Source organism: Oenanthe melanoleuca, chromosome 1 (genome assembly GCF_029582105.1).
Source record: "Oenanthe melanoleuca isolate GR-GAL-2019-014 chromosome 1, OMel1.0, whole genome shotgun sequence".
NCBI classification, from domain to species: domain Eukaryota; kingdom Metazoa; phylum Chordata; class Aves; order Passeriformes; family Muscicapidae; genus Oenanthe; species Oenanthe melanoleuca.
The window spans coordinates 1,584,125-1,600,889 of NC_079333.1; the positions used below are offsets into that span (position 1 = coordinate 1,584,125).

Below are 16,765 nucleotides of genomic sequence, written 5' to 3' on the forward strand. Positions count from 1 at the left end.
ATCTAATATCATTTAAGGGCTACTTCCAACCAGTGTCTTCTGGATTTGGTTTATCCTCTCACCTAAATATAAATAAAATAAAGAGTTTTTATTCACTATCAGTTTAATCTCTGGCAAATCAACCAGTGGGAACTGAGCAAACAATATGTGCAGAACTGGGACTGCTCTGTTTTCCTGACAGGACCTTTAGATGAGGTGGGAATATTCAGGACATATTTTAAGTGGAAAAGACAAAAGTATGAACCCTTTCAAACCACAGTGGGATATCTTGCTTCCCTCTGACAACCTCATTTGTGATGGATCCAGCCTCCAGGCCTGAATGAAGTTTGCACTAAGCTTAATTCCCCAGGCAGTCCCATGCCTGACTGTCTCAAAACGATGGGAGATTTATCCTTGGAGAGGCTGGTGAGGCACTAGAGGATATTCACCTCTCCAGACCCCAAAACACCCCTCAGGGGACCCACTGCTGTCCCAAAGGGTGGGTGGCACCTCTAGAGGATGGCTCAGAGCACTGCTGATGCTCCAATGAGCTTTTCCTCAGGGCAGGATCCAGGAGCAGGAATGGGGGATCAGAGCCTCCATCCTGTGCCACATTCCCACACAGATCCCTGATTTCTGATTTCAGTTCTGCTCTGTGAGGGCACTACTGCAAAGCCATTACTTCTGCCCTGCATTATTAATAAACACAGCTCCAGCCTCAGCCAGCCTCCACGAGCAGAGTGTGTGTCCTACTTTCAGGAAAATAGAAAGGGAGGTTTAATGAAGGAAGTTAAAACAAAACAACCATGAGGAAGACAGAATGCCTGCGAGGGAACATGCACCAGGCTTAATGAAGACATACATAATTTTATTTTTTTTTAATTGTGTCTCTGCAGCAGAGTGATTTTAGATGCTCATTTGTGCATACTTAAAAGGGATTCTTTAAGAACAGTGTCCTAAAAAAGCAGGCTTATTGCAAGCCTGAGTTTGCAATGCTGGTGTTTTGCCTTGTGTCTCTCCCTCTAAAAACAGTGGAAAAGCAGCAGGAAGATCATACAAGGCAACAACCTGAAGTGGAATGGAAAGGAATTGATTGAATCACAGAACATCCTGATTTGGGAGAGATCAACAAGCACCACCCAGTCCAACTTGCCCTTGCTTGTAGGGTTCCTTGGAATAATCTGGGGAATAATTTAACACCTTTAGGGCTCAAACAACAGCAAAATATCCACTAGAAACCTGGCACTGGGAGAGGGAGAAATCAAGACTAGCTCCAGTCACCATTTCCCTTTCCTCACTGGAGGACTGCACCAAGGGGACTCCAGACTTCTCCATGCTCCTCTCCTTGTTTCCTTCTGATGTTGTTACAAATCTTAGGTCACAATATCATTTAATTTCCCAGGATTTTGGGAACCATGAGGTCAAGAGAAGAGCATGAACACTGCTGAGTTGCAGTGAAGCATCAGGGAGTGTTAGGAGAACATCAGGAACAAAAGCAGGTGGCATTTGAAAACTGGAATTATCTTCAGGGGTTTACTTTGCATGGCACCCAGCAAAATTCATGAGGTTTGAGGCAAGAGACACCTGAGAGTGAGCAGGAGCATCTTTAGGGTGGAGCAGAGAGGGTGATCAGGCTGGGACAGGATGGTTCCAGTTTGCAGTTACATCCCAATGCTTGCAGTTGCATCCCAGAATTCAGAAACCACAAGCTCTTCCCACCCTTCCCAAGCTCTATTCCAAGCACTATTGAGGGGCATGGTTCCCTGGTTAATCTCCATATGGAGAATCAGATTCCTGACAGCAGGTACCACTTCCTTCCAGGCTGCAGCTTTGGAACAGGACCTTGTCCATGGATGGGATGTTCAGGAGCAGTAATTCTGCTGGGAACATGCAGCACCTCTTTCTTTTTTAGACTCAATGTCTAAAATCCCTTAAAAACATATTTAGAATGAGCCTGCTGTTTCAGAAGTCCAAGCTTGTAACCCCCAAGCTGATTCCCAGTGTGTTTGAAGGACACCAGGAGCACATTCCTCTCCAGGTTTTTTCCAGCCTCCTGTGTGACAGCAGCTCCTTCAATTTGAGGAAACACTCTCTGTACTGATGAAGGTTTTAACTCAGCCACTGAACCACAGAATTAGCTCAGCCCAATTCCATTTAACACAGTTGAGGATGCTGTCACTCTGTCACATGTCCCCACTGCTGGGAGATTTTATGGCACTTTTTTCCCATCAGTTAGCTCTCAAAATCTCTTATTTTTTTCCTCCTGAAAGTCTGCTTTCCATTGAGAAGGGACCACTGAGTGTGGTGCTGGGAGGTCCTGAGTAGCAGAGCCTGCTCCTGCTTCCCAGAGTGGTTAACATAGTTTAATATCCTACTGTGATATTAAATTGTATTGATTTCAAGAGCTGTAAAAATTGTTTATAACAGAACCACAGAATGGTTTGGGTTGGAAAGGACCTTAAAGACAATCCAGTTCCAACCTTTGCCTTGGGCAGGGACATGTTTACCTAAACCAGGTCTCTCCAGCTTGGCCTCAAGATTTATGGGAAACTCTGTAAAAGTTTCAGCATTTTCATTCCAACTTTAATTTCTGAGTTTTAATCTTCATAGTTTCCTCACCAGTTCAGTACTTAGCTGTGTTACCCACTGGAAAGTTTTTATTCTCCATGCAAAACCACCTGTCAGCTCTCTGGACATCAGGAGATTTCCAAGAAGGAAATAATTAAATGGTGACTAAGATGTGCAAGAAGCAGTACAGACTCCCCCAAAGTCCCTAGCCTGCAGTGATCTGGGGTTTCCTCTCACTTGGGTGTTCCCTTCGCCATCTGCCCACTCAGTGGAGGAGCTGTTGCCTGCATGACTGGGGACAAGTGACATTTTATAATAATAATATTTTATAATATCCAGGCCAAAATGCTGGAATGCTGCAGTATTTACATTCCTGGCTGAGCAGGGAGGACATTGCCAGCCTCTGGCAGGACAAGCTACTAATAAATTTATGGGCTTTTTCTTATTCTATGGAGTTTTTTTTTTTTTCATTTAATTCCTCCATTGTTTTATCCTTCAGGGGAATTTGAGGGTGGCCAGCACAAATCCAGGGGAACAAAAATTGTTTCATGTTCCATGTTAAGGCTTTAGTGGGAAGAAATGCAGCTAAAGACCTTATTAAAAGCACATAAACCCAAACAAAACACAATAGATCCCTTCCAGAATCATCCACAATAAACAGTTTTATGGAATATGTGTAAACTGTGAAGCAGAGAAGACAAAACCAAAAGATTTTGGCAACAAACCCCTCATTCCTGGTTCATCAGCCTTGGAAAGCACCTGAGCCTGGGGATCCACTGATTTTATGACAACTGGGAGACTGAAAACTTGGCAATTAAAGGAAGAGAGGGTTTAGCAAGACAGGCACAAAGTCCAGCTTTGTGTTCCTTATGCAAGCAGCTCTTCCTCCTGCACATGGAGCTCCAAAGGCAGCTTCATTTGGAGGTGTTAAAATGTTTTTTAGGGATGTTTGGAGGCCTTTTTTACCTGGGGCATAGCCAGGGCTGCTGGTTGGATACATGTTGGGATTGTAGGCTGGGGCAGCAGTGGGGTAGCCTGTTGGGTAACCTGCAAGGAGAGAAAAACAGGAATTAGGATTTTATCAGTCCACCAAGGATGGCAGCCCTGAAAAGCAATAAACATATGTGTGAGCACAGAGGCCACCAGGGGAAAACACAGCTGGATTCTGTGAGAATGGGAAGGACCATGAGTGTGCTCCACGTGTGACTTCATCAACATTTCAGCTTCATTCCTGCAGGAAACAAGGATCAGAATGCAGAATGCAGGTGTGCTCACTGTGCTTTGGAGAAAATCCACATCTGGATCTCTGACATTCCACACTCATGGAATTCAGGCCCAAAACCCCACTGGCACAGGGATGCTGGAAAGGTTTTCCTGGGCTGTGTGGCAGCACTCTGGAGAGCTCAGCACGTGCATCAAGCAGAGTTTGCTGCTGAAGGGAAGGCAGGGGTCCTGCAGGAAAACGGGCCAGCCTTGTATTCACCCATGGCTGCACAAGTGCCATTCCCAGGAGGGAATACCTGCCAGGCCACCTGGAAGGAACAGGGTTTAATGGGCACTTCAGGGAAGGTTGCAGAGCATCCTCAGCTTGCATCAGCCTCACTCAGAGAGGTCAGAGGGAGTTCAGAGGAACTGTGTGGTGGAATTCATGGCACACCCCAGAGCCAGTGTGCACCCACACAGTGCAGGTGTCCAGCATCCAACTCCCAGCTGGAAATTCCTGTCCTTTAGGAGACCACAGACACAACCTGGTCTGCTCCTTTCCCACAGAATCTCCTGAGCTGGCAGGGACCCCCAGGATCATCAATTCCAGTCCCTGTCCCTGCACAGACACCCCCCCAGTCCCACCCTGGCAGTGCTGCCCAAACGCTGCTGGAGCTCTGTGGGGCTGTGCCCGTTCCCTGGGGAGCCTGGGCAGTGCCACACCCTCCAATACCCAACATAAACCTCCCTGGCACAGCTCCAGCCCTTCCCTGGGGTCCTGCCCCTGGTCACCATTCTGCTTTTCATTTCCTTCCATTCCTTGCAGGATTTCCCTACTGAAAACAGTAACACCTGAGTAACTCCATCCTTCCTAGGTGCTGCTGAGTGCATCCCCCTGGCAGAGGGAAGGGGACACATTAATCCTGCTTTGCTGGAGGACAATTTGGCTTTGCTGTCACCACCCAGTTTATCTGTGTGTCCCCTTGGCCATCATCCCAGAGCAGAGCCAATGGAATGACCCTGGGAGAAGGTTTCCATGCCAAGCCCCACTGATCCTGGCTGTTGGCTGCCAGCAAAGGCTGGAAGGAGGTAATTACCAGTGGATTTACACCCATCTTTTAAAATATTTTATTTTACTAAATAAAAGCAAGCATGGTTTGGTACTTCCCTCTTCTGAGCTACAAAAGAGCCACAGCACAGTCCCCCCTCCCATGGCCCAAATCCCACTGCTCTCAAACCCTGGCACCACTGACTTCTGTGGCAAAATGTTGAGGTTCATTTGAATAAATCTAATTCAACAATCATGACCACTGTACTGGAATAAATGACTGGATGTTCTACCCTCTCATTTTCATCAGTGATATATTTGGCTTCTAAATCAGGTTAATTAAAAATTGCTGTAGTTAATGTTGGATAAGCAGCAGTTTAACAGATTTTTTTTTTCTTAGTCTACACAGAACTATGTTGTCATACCCAGGAATATCTAAAGCCTTTCAGCAATCAAGAAGCTCCTTGGAAAGTTAGTTACAGATGCAGTGATTGCAAGCAGAGCATTAATGATGAGGATCTCAAATCAGAAATATCCCTTCCCTGCAGTTCATTAGCAGATAACCATGTCTTTCCCAGGACATTCATTGCTCCACACTCTTCCTGTTTCCTCCTGACAATCTGCCTGGGGGTGCTAAACCAACTCCAGCTCATTTCTTGAAGTGTATTTTTCCTGAAATTCTCCCACCTGTGCTTCTCCATGGGGTTTGACCTTCTTGGCACATGGTTTAGTGGAATCCCAGCCTGGCTGGGGTTGGAAGGGTCCTCAAAGATCCCCCCAGTTCCAGCCCCCTGCCTTGGGCACAGCTGATGATGACTGGGTGTGCCATGGTGTGGGGAAGTCTCTCAGGGCTCCAAGAGGTTCTTCTGACTTTTGCTGCTGGAAAATCCCCCCAGATAAGCCCTGAATCCCACAAACTGCTGCAGTCTTTAGTCACAACCCTTAATCAACAGTCCTCAGTCACCAGCCATGACAAGCACAGTCCTGGGGGGGTCACAAATGTTTCACCTGTGCCCTCTGAGGTGCCACCAGCACTTGCCACTCCATGAGAATCAGGGAAAAAACCTCCTTTACTCAGACCAAAATTTGCAACATTGAGGTTATATGTTTAAAAAAAAAAAGCCTGGAATAAGTTAAACCACAGGAAAAGTGTGGCTTTGGGGAAGATTTTCCATTCAGATGAATATTGAAGGATTTATTTCAGGCAGATGGAGGCAACTGTGTATTTATAGAATCATGGAATTGTTTCACTTGGAGAAACCTTCAGCACCACCAGGTCCAACTGCACCCCAGCACTGCTGAGGCCACCACTAACCCATGTCCCCAAGTGCCACATCCACACCCATTTTCAGACCTTCCAGGGCTGGGGACTCAATTGGTCTTTCTCCTTTTTTTGGGTTTAGTTTCTGCCTGCAGGACTCTTCCTTACTGTGCTATCTTCTGTTGTTCTGAAGGTGAGTTATGGCTGGGCTTGGATTCATTTCAGCTCAAATAAATACAATTTCTATCAAGGAAGCTTTAATAGCTTTGGATGCAAAAAGAAGCCCTGCTCTGCACTGCCTTCCACTCTTATCTCATAAACTTTGATAAGTGCTGACCTCTAGCAAGAAAACGTGTCCTTTCTATTTTAAGGCAAAGCAGAGAAGGGAAAGGTACAGGAAAATTAATGTGGTTTGCTCCTTTTTTTGGATATAGTGAAAAATAAGAAAGTAGCAGAATCTGGGGCAATTTGTGCCAGAAGAAACATGCCTGGAAATTCCCAGCACTGAAAATCCAGCAGGTTTAAAAATACATGAGACATTTTTTATTTAGCAGGGCCTGCTGTGATTGGACAAAGGGAAAGGTTTCAAACTGAAGGAGGGTTGATTTGGATTAGATATGAGGAGGATATTTCCTACAATGAGGGTGATAAAACACTGGCACAGGTGCCCAGAGCAGCTGTGGCTGCCCCTGGATCCCTGAAGTGTCCAAGGCCAGGCTGGGCAGGGTTGGAGCACCTGGGACAGTGGAAGTGTCCCTGCCCATGGCAGGCATGACCTTTAAAAGGTTTCTTCTGACTCAAAACTACTTCAGAATCCTATAAATTTTATATCATATTGGTTTTGAGCCTTTAGGATTTTTGTGGCTCTTCTTCATCCCCCAAATAATCCCAAACCAGCTCCCACATGGAAGCAAAAGCTGTGGTCCCCCATGATGTGTTACATGCCCTTGGGTACAAATCAAAGTCTGGATCCAACAAGCAGGAATGATCTCAGGAGAGGTGACAACACCAAAGCACCTGGAATCCTTCTCTGATTGTCCCCCTGGAAAACCTAAGAGAGCTCCTGAGAATTCCTGTTCCTGCTGCTGACACTGCTCCCCTCCTGCCTCGTCACCTTCAATGAGAAATAACAGCAAGAGCCTCAAACCCTCTTGACATGCAAATGTCAGGAGCAGAAATAAAATACCCTTTACTTTTTATGGATCTGCACGTGACAGGACTCTGCTGGGCTTGAGGCCTTGCAGTGGTGCAGGAGGAAAGAAAATGAGACCAAAAATATCGAACAAAATTTATTAGATTCCTCGTAGAAGAAATCCAAAGTTGTTTTGTGGCTTATTTTAATTTAATATCATCTCCACAATCAATAGGAGTAAGAAAGGCAGTGTTCATTTAATCTCCTCCCCAAGGAAAACACAGCACTCCAGCTCTGGGAAGCACTGGCTGAGCTGCTTTAAAAATTACCACACAATAACTGTGCAAAGCAAAAAGCACACAGGGCTGCATCAAGCAGGCATTTAAAAGCCATCTTTAATTTTTCATGTATCAAAATTATCTAAATAACACCCAAACAATGACAATACACAAGTGCTAAGGCTCTGAAGGTTCTCTTGAAATTCTTGAAAGAGAATTTGCTTCTCCCTGGCTACAGAGCTCATGCTTTGGTCCATGTCTCAGCCTCCCACCACTGGGATTGTCACTTGGAACACTGAATTCCAGAAAGTGCCATTTCACTTCTTCAAGAGTCTTCCATTGACCATTATCTGATCAAGGCCTTAATTGCTACAAGCAGCTGACATCAATTTACAAGACAAAATATTCTCCTTCATTCCTTTTCTTTGTGACTCCCAAGCAGTGCAGACTCCTGAAAGTGGCCGTGCCACAGGGATTTTTACAGGGACAGATGATAAAGTCCCTTATCTAAGGGCAGGACAAAGCACTGTAAAACCACACTTCAACTCCTTGAACTGCCCAGGACTCCAGCTCCACACTTGCTGCAATTGAGAGCTTTAAAAGATCTCGTAGCAGCTGGGTCTGTCTCCATTTTGCTCTTTTCTAGCAGGTGGCTAGAAGTGCTGCTGAACACTCTGTACTTTTTAATAAGATTTAATAAACAACCAAGCCCAAAGATGAGAAAATCCATTTCCTTGGTGTATTTTTTAATCCTAGCTCTAAGTGAAAACAGAAGAAACTAAAACAAGCCACTAATTAAGTGGTGCAAAACTCCCACCCCTATTACAGGTAAATATGAGATGATTTGCTGCCCATGCCTGAAGCCAGGTGGATGTGGTGCTGGGGATGAGGCAGTGGTGGCCTTGGCAGATCTGGGGAAATGGTTAAACTTAGAGGGCTTGTCCAACCTGATTCTGTGACTCTGCTTTACCAATCCTCCCTCTAAACCCTGCTAACCACTGTCCAGCCCTTTGTTTCTGCTGAGTGACAGCTCTGAAGCTGCAGCAGCCCCAGGAACATTTCTGCTTTATGATCACCTCCTCGGGTCAGCCAGATGGAGCCAAAGCATTTTCCCCTGCAAAAAAACACTTTCAGGTTCTATTTTAAGCCCATCCAGCATTTCTCATTCTTTATTGCCCAGCCCTCAGAAACTCTTCAAAAATAGGATTTACAAGCACCTTCTCAGGACAAAAACGTGAGGAACCTCATGCAGCTGTACATCCATTCCCTTTAGAGCGACTGGGAATTTATTCCTGCAGAAAATCACACCTTGGGAAATGAATGTGCAGATTTGGTACTTGAGGAATTACCCCAGAAGGGAGAAATGAGAGAGCAGACACCATGTAGGCTCCCTGGCACAGCTCCACAAAGGCTCCAGCAGCCAGACTTGCAGCAAAGGCTCCTGAACGTTGATTGCTGGGAGCAGTGGCACTGGGAAGGATGTGCTGGAGATGTGATGGGGAGGGGATGCAGGGAAAAGAGCTGAGCAGGACACCTGGGAGCTCATTCTGCATGGGAAAGCAGCCTCCAGAGATGGAGAGCCCCAGCATTTCTGAAAGCACCTGCAGCAGGGGTGAGCAAAGCCTGCTCAGCCATGGCAGGAGCCAATCTCCTCCTGGAAGGACCTTCCCAGCCTGCCTGGCTCCTCACACAGCTGCAGAGCTCCTCCTGCCTTCTGTCCCCAGGGAACATCCCCTGGCACATGGCACTCAGGGAGTGACCTCTGAGCAGCTTCTCACTCAGGGCACTGCCAGACCTTCCCTGCTCAAAACAGCTCTGGGTGAGTCCTGCTCTGCCAGCTCAGGGCAGGAAGGATGGGATAACCTGTCCTTACTGATCCATTTGTGTGATGGGACACATTCCCATGGCAAGTTCTACCCAAACCTCTCCTTGGACAAGCAGCCAGGTAAATGCACCTGGATGCTGCAGGAGCCCAGGGGCTGGAGCAGGTTTCATTTCCCACTGATCATCCCACACAGCCACAGCTACCCCATCACTCACTCACCACCTTGCCATGAAACTATTCCAGCCCACTCATGCTAAATGGATATAAAAATAGAGGAAAAGCTGAAAGCAAGGGTGGGACTGTTCTGAACAGCAAGTTAATGGATGGTTGAGAATCCAGCATTTCTGAAGGCTCTGAGAATAATAAATACATTTGTTCCCATGAAAAAATGCCACCCCCTTATTACTGTTTCAAGCCTCATCAGCCCAAGACTGGAGCAGTCAAATGAATGTGAATGCACCAGACACAGCAATGGCTTTAAAAAAAGATTTGCTCTCACATTTGACAATCTCCCTCCTGGAGACCTTTTACAGTTGATTCTTTTTTCCCCTGAAGGGTCCTTCCCTTAATAGAAACAGCAACTATTTTCCTGTTCATTACCCAGAGCCATGCAAAGCCAACCTTCCACTGTCCCAGGAGCTCCAAGCCCCAGTGTCCAGCCTGGCCCTGGACACTTCCAGGGATCCAGGGACAGCCACAGCTGCCCTGGGCCCCCACCCTCACAGGGAGGAATTCCCTTCCAGTATCCCATCACTCCAGCTCCACATTGCCAGGATGTGAAGACATCACCCAGGGGGAGGCAGGCTCCCCAGGAGGCAGCAGAGGATGAGGAAGGAAGAGTGCAGGTCCTCCCTGGTGAGAAGATGTCTGTACCTCCTTCTGTCTCCTTCCTCTCCCTCCCCAGGATCACAGCTTGATCCAGAGAATGGTGAATTCCATTTCTGTGAAAGCACAAGCTCCTTAAGGAATTTTCCTTATGGGTTATCCACATTCTACATGGCACGCACTTGGACAAGGACAGGAGCTCCACAGACATCACCCATAACACACCCAGAGAAACCCAACCACCCCAAAATCCTGGCAAAACCCACAGGAATCTGGCAGGAAATATTTTCTTTTGATGCCCCTTTCCTTAATAGTGCACAGGCTCCTAAGAAAGCACAGCAGGCAGTGCTGGGAGTGGCAGAGGTGCCTCTGGCATGGGGTGATGGAGAGAAAACCTGCAGTCCCTGGCAGGACAGCCTGGACACGTGGCTCTGCCTGTTTGTCCCCATTCCACAGGGTGACAGTGCTGACACAATGGGGTCCTGCCTGCCTGCAGGAGCTGCTCCCAGCTGCAGGTCAAAGACCAGGGGATGGCTGCTGGGGCTGCCCGCCCTGAGGAGCTGCAGCATCCTGGCTGCCTGGGAACCTGGATTTTGCACAGAACTCTGAGCTCTTCCATGGCCATACATCAGCTGGAAGCTGCTTCCTTCATCGTGCCAGGAATTAGGAGGCTTTATGAGCCCAAAAAGATATTAAGACAATGACAGAAGCACTGTTTAGGACACACATTTCCTTGATTTTCTCTTGCTCAGAACTTGCTTTCAGACCTGTTTTTAAGGTTCAATACAGTTGCAAGCAGTTGGACAAAAGAGATTCTGATTTCAATTCCACCTCAGTTTTACTTCCTACCTATATCCAAAACAAACCTCCCAGGCCTTATTGCAGCTGTCTGGGCATGGGATGCATTTGGATGAGCAAAACTCATCCTGAAAACTAGGAGCAACTGTCCAAAAATATTAGAGAGACTGTTGATTGCTTAGTGCACACACTATAAATAAACCAGAGTGACAGAACTTGTCAGACTGTCAATCAACATCACTTCTGGACCAGAGACATGTGTCATATCCTCTCCTGTGCTCAGACAAGGCTCTGTGGGAAAGAAGTTCTGGAAATGGTTTAGGTTGTGCAATATTGATTCTCCTTGCAATGATTTACTTCATTCTGTATTTGAAGAATCTGAAGTAAGATATGAACAGCCCCTACTGATAAAATAAAAGGGTTTGTTGCTTCACAGAAAGTGGAAGCCTGAGATAAAGAAGCTCCTTTGCAGTTTTCTTTTTTTAATACTCACTTGTGGCTCAACCTTATCCAGTAATGTTCCCCAGGGAAATATTCAGCTGGAAAGATTTAAAATGGATGAAGATGGCAGAAGAGTGCTCAGCTTGAAACAGACCATGCAGTGTTAGAGTCCCAGGATGGCTTAGGTTGGAGGGAGCTCACAGCCCATGCCATCCACCCTGCCATGGGCACACACCTCCCACTGTGCCAGCCTGGCCCTGGGCACTGCCAGGGATCCCTTCTTTTGCTTTTCATTTCCCTGACCTTGTGGGGGTGAGCAGAGCCCCACCTGGATGCTCCTGCTCTGCTGGCACAGGGGTGGGAAGGCTCTTCCTGGAGGGGTTGGGAATGGAAACAGGCAGGACTCCACACTCTCCATGCCCTCAGGTTATAGGTTACAGCAACATATTGACAATAACTGCTGAGAAAACAGCCCTTTGTGATGTCCAAAATGCACTTGTTCATCTGGCTAATTTTCTCTCCACCCTTTCCAGCTCTGCTCCCAAGCAGAGATTCAGCTCAAGCCTCAGAGTTTTGCTCCAGCTGTAATTCCTGCTCTGTCACAGACTGTGGTCCAGGCAAGAACCTCTGTGATACCAGCTAAGGAAAGGCAACTGCTCCAATCTGCATTCCTGATGCCTTCCTAGCACTGGGAATTTGTCCCTGTTTTCTCTCTACTCTCATTTCTTTTTTTCTGCCAAGTCGGTATTTGCAACAACTGGGTAGAAAACAGAATCCTGGAATGGTCTTGATTGAAAGAAGTGATGGAAAAAAGCTCATTGTTTTTAATTTTTCTTAATCAAAATGCTTGAATTGAATTTACCAGGTTTGGAATTGCCTCAAAAAATGGTATTCTAGGTGTGTGGCCAAAGCCAAGATGCCCAGCGTTGCCCTGAACATGGCCAATGATTAACACAACAGAAACTGCCTGGTAATTGATCAATTAATCAGTAATCAATCAATTAATTGACTAATTAAGTCTCTCTATAGCACAAACATTGTCCTGGCTCCCATCTCTGCTTTTTACACTCCACTTTGTCCTCTGGCACTGGCAGCATCCTCCTGATTTCATTCTTGATTCACACCCTTAAACAACATCTCTGGGGACACCAAATTTCCTATTCCAGCTCATTTGAGAAACAGGCAGCTCCAAAACAGCCAAAAAGCAGTTACAAATCAAATCACTGCCCCAAAGGGCCAGTTTCAAAGTATGAGCACAGCGATTTTCATTTGCAAAGATAAAAATTCAAAACAATAAAATATTTAGGGTTACAAGAAGAGGCCAAACTCAAGGAAGACTCAGGTTTAGGGATCACAACAGCCTTAGATATTGAAATTTTTAAATGCTCATTAACTTTCAAATGTCCATATGGTATTTTGGACATTCTGGCCTCAGACCAGAGAAATGAACTGCTCTCAAATCCATTGGCTATGGACAAACACAGCAGCAGATGGAGCACACAGAGAATATTAACAAAAGCAGGTTTTGGGTGTTAAAAGGCTTAATGGGTCTCTCACATATATTTGGGCCAGGAGATTGGATTCAAATTGTGCTTGGGGGAAGTGAGAATCCCTAATATTTGAACTGGCAAAACTCCACAGTGCTGTTTCAAAAATGGCTCCAGTGGAAATAAAATCTGATTTCACCAGCTTGGAAGTGCAAAGGTTCTGTCAGAAAGGCAGCAGGGACACAGTGATCCCACAAAAATCCCTTACCTCAAGGTTTTTGTTATTGATTTTCCAGCCAAGAGCTGGCAGAGATTCCCTGACTGCTACACCTGACCCTTGAGAACCTCACCAGCTCCTGCCCAACTCACCAAAATCCAGGGAGGAAGAGCAGCACTGGAATCATGGGGGCTGTCCAGCATTTGCTACTTCTGGTTCATAAAGTGAATTTTTCAACCCCTAAAGAACTGTTATAAACCATATTCATGCCCTGTAATCCCTCTCCTAAAAAAACCCCACAAACCCAACTAATTTCTGGGAATACTTGAATTAGAGTTATGTTTTTGCACCAGGTGTTCTGGTAGAGCATCTCATCAGAAAGCTTGGGAAGAAAAACAATAAATACAAAAAAGCAAATAGAAATCCCTTCCCTCCACCCTGTAAATATTTTATTCCTTATAAAAAGCCAGGAAGAAACTCCAAACATAATAAACCTCACAGCTGAGGGGTGACAGCCTGAGATGTTTTAGCAAAGTTTTCATTTGCTTGATTTAAAATTAGGATTTCTACACTGGCCCAACTCAGCAAAGCAATTACTAATTAAGTAAATTACATTTTATCATAGAGGTGCATCCTCCTGGTTGCTCAAGCAGGTAAAAAGTGATAAATTCATGGCAGCTCCTCTTTTATTTGTTTTTGACACAGGGAAGCAGGCAGGCTTGTTTAAAAAAAAATCCCAAGATTTGTGAGGGGCAATTATTTCTCATGGATAACTGGGACTCTCAGGATGGATGGCAGATGGAGAGCAAGGGAGGAGGATGGAAAATTTCCTCATGGAAAGGATTGTCCAGGCTGCCCAGGGAAGTGGTGGATTCCCATTCCTGGAGGGATTTAAAACCCCTCAAAGCTCCATCCAGCCTGGCCTTGGAGACTTCCAGGGACAGGGGGAATTAAAGCTCCTTGGGGCCCTTCATTTTAGAAGGGCAGTGCTGGGTTGTGTTCAGGGAATAGTTGTGACTTCAACATCCTCCAAGGATTTGGAGATTTTGGGGATTCTGTGCTGTGCTCCTAACAATGCTCTCAGGAATTCAATGCAGGAACTGACTTCTCAGCAGTGGGGACCTGGCAAATCCAAAATGAGTCATCATCCTGCAGGTAGTGAGGCTGCCTTAAAAATAACACACCCAGCATGGCTGGGAAACAGCAGAAAGGATCAGCAGCTCCCTCCAGGAATAGCAAATTAGAGTAATGGACTGGGATGGAAAAGGGAGAGGGAAAAAGAGAAAAGCTCAGCAGTTAAAGGAGTGAAAGGCACGATGTCAAGCAAAATTAAATCAGAGGGTTCACATCAGCCCCCTTCTGTACTGGGGGCTGCTGGGTTGAAAAATCAGCTTAGAAAAGGGAAGATGACTAATTATGGTTTGGGACTCAGAATATCAGCAGGCTTCAGTTTTACCAGCAGAACCTGAGGGATGATTTAAGTGAGGAGTGTAGATTAGGAGAGGGAAGAGGCATCCAGGGGAATCTCTCAGATGGACTTACAAACTGTTACCAAAAAAACCAACAGTATAAAACTGCCTTTAATTCATGGCATCAAATATACTTCATAAAGTATTGTTTGAGGGCCTTGGAAAATAGCAATATATACACATAAGTATGGGTTATGGAGAGAATCATTGAATGGCTGGTGGAAAAGAACATTTCAACTCATCCCAATTCCATCCCTGCCATGGGCAGGGACACCTGTCCAGCCTGGCCTTGGACACTTCCAGGGATCCAGGGGCAGCCACAGCTGCTCTGGGCACCCTGTTTTCTCTACAGAGCCAAAACTCCTGGCAGGTTTTATCTTCTGTTAACAGGAACAGTTGAGAAATAAAGAATTGGCTGGGGTTGTGCCTACATTTAAAATGACTAAAATTGCTAAAATAAAGCAAGTTTGCATTTATCCTGGTACAGCACATGGTCCCTCACCAGTGCTTCTGTAGGCAGTGGTGCTGTTTCCCTTTAGCTCCCCTGAAATCCTCCTCTGCCTGGATTTGTGCCTCCCACTCCATCTCAGCATGCTGGAGACCTCCACAAAGTCCTGGTCTACTTCCAAGCAGGGCAAGCTGAAACAGCATCTATTTTATTGGATAGGGTTATTTTAAAAGCTCTATGTAAAGAATGCATTTCAATTATTCTAAATCCTCAGCTCTATAAAACACTGAGACAATTCCTCATCTCCAAGCTCTGCATGGATTCACACATTGCAGATGTTGCCTGGAGAAGCTGTGGCTGCTCTGGAAGTGTCCAAGGCCAGGCTGGACACTGGGGCTTGGGGCAGCCTGGGGCAGTGGAAGCTTTGCCATGGCCTAAAGGAATTAGCAATTTCCCCCAGGAATCTGATTGGAAATGGAGCAGCCTTAGGAAACACTCCTGAAGATTTTGCTGCTCCTTTCAAACACAGGCAAGTGCCAGTTCCAGTCACCTGGCAAACATCAAGCAGGTCAAACACAGTGTGGTGTCACCTCAGAGCATGGTGACATCTCGGGTGTCCTTGCTGGCACAAAGTGACTCCTTGTGGTCAAACACCCACCAGGCAGCTGGTCAGGCAGTGCTCCTGTTCAGTGTTAATGAACTTGTGCAGATTTCCAGGAGAAAATCAATGCATTACTATTAATTTATCTCAGTGACTGTCCTGCAGGATCTCCTCCACGATAAATTGAGGGAAACCAGGACTGAACACCAGCTTCATTTCCTAGGTGGAATTCTAATGTGTGGCACTCAGCCCCTGCTTCCCCAGGTCACCCATGGCTCAAATCTAACCTGTTGTCCTTAAATAAAGTAAAATGGGACCTGAGATCCAAAATCCAGCTGAAGTCAAGCAGTGCCCCAGCACTGCCATCAGGAACTGGGATTTCTGCCCCAATCCTTTCCAAAAATTACAGGACCAATGGCAAAGAAATTGAGAAAGATAACAAGAACAAAAAGACTCAATTTTAGCATTTAATTTCCAGCAAAACAAATTAATGAGAACTCTATTAGAAATCTGGAATTCTCTAAATTTACCTTGGAAGCATTTCAGAAATGTATATGAGTTCAAAGTATCACAGAATCACAGATGGTTTGGGTTGGAAGGGACCTTAAAGCTCATCCAATTCCAACCCCCTGGAGTGGGCAGGGACACCTTTCACTGTGCCAGGCTGCTCCAAGCCCCACCCAACCTGCACACTTCCAGAGATGGGGCAGCCACAGCTTGGAAAATGCATCAGACTTGCAAATGTCAAGGAGAAGAAATGACCTGAGGCCAGTTTGTCACTGTCAAAGCTCTGGCTGAATGAGTTTTAAAAATGCATGAAGACAATCATCTCTTTTTGCAGCAGGTTTTTCTCCCTATCAAAAATAAACTAACACACAAATAGCTCAAGAGTTTTAACCTAAAATAACTTTATAAAGGGCTCTCACAGGCTGTAAGTCACAACTAAAAATGCTTTTATTGCCATCAAATAGGAAGCAAGGTTTTATAACAGAATATTTTGTATAAAATTCCAAAGTTGGATTTGAGTTGAAGGGATCTTAAAAAATATCTCGTTTCAACCCCCAGCCATGGGCAGGGACACCTTCCAGTATCCCAGGCTGCTCCAAGCCCTGTCCAGCACTTCCAGGGATCCAGGGGCAGCCACAGCTTCTCTGGGCACCCTGTGCCAGGGCTCACCACCCTCAC

At 45.9% G+C, this 16,765-nt stretch overlaps 1 protein-coding gene across 10 annotated transcripts in view; it reads right to left on the reverse strand.

The window, feature by feature from the left end:
• Positions 1 to 16,765, reverse strand: part of FAM168A (family with sequence similarity 168 member A) — a 127,750-nt gene that overhangs the window by 11,923 nt on the left and 99,062 nt on the right. For all 10 annotated transcript variants that reach the window (XR_008841577.1, XM_056503028.1, XM_056502959.1 and 7 more), the window contains one exon: positions 3,514 to 3,594. Coding sequence is in view for 9 of the 10 variants with exons in the window: in XM_056503028.1 (XP_056359003.1) it covers positions 3,514 to 3,594 (81 nt within the window). In the remaining variant the exon portion in view is untranslated. The remainder of the gene's footprint in view (positions 1 to 3,513; positions 3,595 to 16,765) is intronic.